We start from the raw sequence: 4,830 nt of genomic DNA on the forward strand, positions 1-4,830 counted from the left end.
AAAAAAATATTTTTTTATTACAATTTTAGAATAAATACAAATGTAGGACCTAAAGGTAAAAATGTGTATGCTTTTTTATTTATTTATTTATTTTAACTCATTGCTCCAGGAATAGTAATGCATCAAAATCAGTGCTGTTGCTAGCTTTTGTTTTTTACATTAACCAATGCTGTAACACCTACATCCAAAATATTCCACTTTTTTGTTTATTTTAGGAAAATATTGCATATTTTGTGTTTCCCCCTTAAGAAAAAGTTAGCTTTTTTTTTTTTACAAAAAGGGGATCAAAACAGAAAAGACCTTAAAAATTTGAAAAACTTTATACTTGTGTATAGGTCTGAAGTTGTTGCAAAGATTTGATATAATGGAAGTGAAAAAAAAGTGTAGTGGCACATAATATAGCTGTAATATTGAAAACACTAAGGTAACAGAATCGTAATGAGAAAGAAAATTTGAGAGAGTGGTACGCTTGCAGTTTAGCAAATCACCAGGTTTTATAAACTAGTGAAGTCCTGCTCTTCCGTTGTGTCATCCAGCTGCAGACTTTGTTGGAATGATGTTGCTGGAAGTTGCCCTGGTTGCTGGGGAGGGAAGTGGACGGGCCAGGTGTGCTATGTGGAGCAGGAGTCTGCTAATCCAGATTAGGGCTGTTGCAGAGGGCCAGGTGTGCTGTCATAGAATGTTTATGAATCTGAAGAAGTAAAAATGTATTATTCTTCTGAAGTCTAGATCACAAAAAATAGTTTTAATATCCAAATCCTATTTTCTAACTGGTTTTTTTAATGGGTATTAGCTGCACTTTTCAATGTTAATTCCAAAATCAAGATGAACAGTTCTGTCTAGAATCAAAAGTTGGCTAAAGTTTATAGCTATCTATACTTAAATGTTTAGGAAATGTCAATCGACCATTCAATTGAATCTAAAGAAAGCTTAGTTTAGTAACACTATTACCTCTAACATTATTGTGTAACACAAATATTTCAACATAACATATATAAGAAGGCACCAATAATCCTTAAGTACAGGTCTTTAAATGAACTATTCTAGGATAAACTAATTCATAACTAGGAGGCTTAAGTTAAAACGTGCTAAAACATTTATCTCAACCACATTGTTTTGACCTTCTTCGTATTGTTGTGACAATACAAAGAAGGAGTATCTTCCAAAAATGTGAGTCTACACAGTTGACTCGAACCATTTCTCTTATTTAATCTGTGCCGTAAATGGCCGCTGCTACTGTCAGGCGTTGTGGGGTTTTGATTTAGGAGCTGGTATATCCCGCCTGTGCTTTTTCTGCATTATTTAAGGTGACAGGATGAGAGCATGTCTGTCGAGCTGCCGCACAGCTTCTGCTCCCTGACTCCGTCTTTCTCTCCTTGTTTTCTCCGCAGTACTGGATAAACGAATACACCTCCAATCTGGGCATTGGAGTCTTCCACTCAGGCATCGAGATTTATGGCAGAGGTAAGACGAGGACCGTCTTGATGTCTGTGAAATCCCATTACGTGTCCCCGAGTCGAGGATGGCCCTGAGACGACACGGAGCTGCGCTCGGTGACGGGCGTATAGTGAGATTTGTGCAATGGAGATGAAGTTTGGAGAAAAAAAAATGGAATATGGAATTGTACTCCGAATAGCATGACCCCGTTTCTCTTGGTTGAGTCACCACTGACTCACTCTGTGTTTATGTGTGTGCGTGTGTGTGCGCGTGTGTGTGTGTGTGGACTGAAATAGAGGGGCAGGATCCCTGGTGAAACTTGATCTCTGGAAATCCAGTATGCCCTTGGAACTGGACATATTGGCTCTGCGCACTGAGAAATATGGTGACAGTCTGGGGTCTGACTTTAGAAAGGGTTTACAGGAGCAGTAGACCAGGGCGCCATTTTTTTGAGAGAAGCAAAGACTTTTATTTTATTTATTCTCTTTTTTTATTTAATGAATGCTTACTTTTTCAAACATTGTACTTTATAGGCCCAAATCATGTGAGTTGTATTTTTTTATATCAATATTCAAGTATTTGAAAATTACAAAATTAATGTTGAATTATTTAGGAATAATATGGATTTATTAGCTATTAAGCATCAGTTCATACTTACTGATGTATTCTAGTAGGACTACCAATTAATGTACTTTAATTGATATTAATGAAAGAATTCTTCCTTTGTGGATTGGGCACCAAAGCTGGGTGCAGCCCAGGGCCCCACATCCTGGTAAATACACCCCTGGTGACAGTGAAGATATAACATAGGCTCTGTAGTTTGCTGTTGCTCTCTACTCTCTGTGCTCTAATGATAAGGATTAGAGCCCTGCATTCAAGCCAGCCCAAATTATTTAATTACAACATCCATGATTAATCGCTCTCTTCTCTGTAATTACAGAAGCGGGGGTCCTTTTTCTTCTTCTTCTTCTTTTGGAGGGCAACGTCTAATCTGTATTTTGCATCTTCTTCCTCTGCCCCGCAGAGTTCGCGTACGGCGGTCACCCCTACCCTTTCAGCGGCATCTTTGAAATCAACCCCGGTAACGCTGCGGAGCTGGGAGAGACCTTCAAATTCAAGTAAGCGCGCCTCCTTATTTCAGCACGTCGGAGTGCGCGCGCTCTGACGCCACACTGTTTATCTATTTCAAACAGGGAGGCCATTGTTTTGGGCACCACGGACTTCACAGAGGAGGACATAGATAAAATAATGGAGGAGCTCGGTAAAGAGTTCAAAGGGAACGCCTACCACCTAATGCACAAAAACTGCAACCACTTCTCCTCCTCGCTGTCTGAGGTCAGTCTGATGTAACGCTTTTCCTCCCAAAATGCTGCGAAGCAACACAGGAGAGACGTCGTAAAAATACCATGTACTGCATGTTTTCTGTATTGCGTTCTCTCTGTACACAAAGGCCTTTTTTTTTTTTTTTTTTTTTAGAAAAGAAGCAAACAAATAAAGACGGAAGCAAAATGCATATGCTACACAACACAAAACAGAACAAGTTTGTGCTTTTTGTGCAAAGAAAGATCGTTAGTTGTTAGGGCTGCAACTAACGATTATTTTTGGTAATCGATTATTCTGACAGTAAACGATTAATGAGACAAAAAAAAAACGTGGCACCTCCCACAAATTTTTCATTTAACCACATCATCCTTTTTCACACTATATTAGAAATAAACTTAAAAATGCAAATAAGCAAATCATTAAATTCCTTTTTTCAAATAAGAAAATAAACATTTTATTGCCTAAAATGCTGTAGGTAAGCATTCCTTTGGTAAATCTGAACCGAGTGAAGCTAAAACTATGCAACTTGAGGAATTTATTCTTGAAATCTATTTTCAGACAAATTTTTATGTTAAATGCAAAATGTATATATTTTTGTACAGTTTTAGCCTAATTACCTGTGTGAACATGTTTTATTTTTTCAGCAAATGACATCGTGTCTGAGTCTCTATGCTCCAGTTGACGACTAATCGATTGCTAAATTAGTTGACAGTTACCTCAGTAATCGATTAACAGCAATTAATCGTTTCTACCCCAAGCTCATCATTTCACAGTTAAAGTGACTCCGTGGAGACAAATGTCACTGTATAAATAAAACTCCACAGATATAAAGAGCAGAGTTCAGCCCGTCTCTTTGAAAGACATTACAGGATTCCTGCCTTCATGCACCGTCACTGTCATCTGCACAGATCCTGTACTTGTGTGTTTTCATGTGACGAAGCCCTTTGTCTTGCCCTGTGATGGACTGGCGACCTGTCCAGGGTGTACCCCACCTCTCGCCCATTGACAGCTGGAGATAGACACCAGCACCCCTCCCTGCCCCAATGGGATCATGGTGTAAAAAAATGGACGGACAGACGGACGGACGGACGGACGGATGGATGGATAAGCCCTTTGTGCTCCAAAGCTATGTAGTTGATAAACTCCTCCTCCTTCGCCCTGCACTGGGTGGCGCCCGGACAGAACAGCCTCGACAGAACCTGCCATCTCTGGAGCTTCTGTAGTTACAGCCAGGCATCTGCGCTATATTGAGGCTCATCCTGTCGCCATGGAAACTCTTAACTTGTTGAATGTGCAATGCGGGAACCTGTCCGGGTTTCGTTGTTGGAGAGCTATACATTAGTTGAGCTTGCAGAAAAATTTGGGAGCAGTTTTTAAAAACCAGTAGTGGTGAAATTTATGTCCTCTCCTCTTCTGTCCCCTGAACACACCGTTCCAGTAATGAATGGTGGCGTTTGCATCATTCTGTGAAACAAGGAAACTGGTCAGGGTTGATGAGGGAGACGAATGGAGCTGATGCAGGGCAGTTAGACGGAAAGTCTGCGACAAATGACCAGAAGCTTAGGCGAAGTTTCACCTTTTGTCAGGCCAGTGTTCCTAAAAATACAACCAAAGCTACAATGGAACGGTTCAGGTGTTGACATAATTTTGTCTTGGAATGACCTAGTCAGAGTCTAGATCTAAATCCTTTGAATAGCAACTTGAAAATTGCTATTCAAAGACATCCTTTGTTTTATCAGATTGAGAAAATGTCAGAATTATATATATGCTACTCTGTGTTAGTCTGTCACATTGTGGTTGTAATGTAACAAGATGTGTAATCATTAAAGATGCAGTATTTTATAAAACAATACTTTTTTTACATGTTTGTTGAAACTGTCACTATGTCGTGACTGTATGGTATGAGACAAATAATTTGGCCTCTGCCTTCTTCCAGTGTTCCCAGTGCTAAATAGAAACAACCAATCAGAGCCAAGAGGAGGGTCTAAGCGCTGTCAATCCTCCACATGTACTCGCTGCTAAATGTGCTAATGGCGGAGAAACAACTTGCCGTTACAGGAAACCCCGCAA

At 39.8% G+C, this 4,830-nt stretch overlaps 1 protein-coding gene across 1 annotated transcript in view; it reads left to right on the forward strand.

Annotated features, from left to right (window-relative positions):
• Nucleotides 1–1,223: 1,223 nt before the first annotated feature.
• The window catches only part of LOC103144802 (desumoylating isopeptidase 2-like), a 7,862-nt gene continuing 4,255 nt past the window's right edge, over nt 1,224–4,830 (forward strand). The window contains exons 1-4 of the mRNA XM_016676247.1: nt 1,224–1,238; nt 1,323–1,464; nt 2,462–2,555; nt 2,631–2,772. Of these exons, the coding sequence (XP_016531733.1) occupies nt 1,224–1,238; nt 1,323–1,464; nt 2,462–2,555; nt 2,631–2,772 (393 nt within the window). The remainder of the gene's footprint in view (nt 1,239–1,322; nt 1,465–2,461; nt 2,556–2,630; nt 2,773–4,830) is intronic.

Source organism: Poecilia formosa, unplaced genomic scaffold (genome assembly GCF_000485575.1).
Source record: "Poecilia formosa unplaced genomic scaffold, Poecilia_formosa-5.1.2 Scaffold131, whole genome shotgun sequence".
In the NCBI taxonomy this organism is placed as follows: Eukaryota; Metazoa; Chordata; class Actinopteri; order Cyprinodontiformes; family Poeciliidae; genus Poecilia; species Poecilia formosa.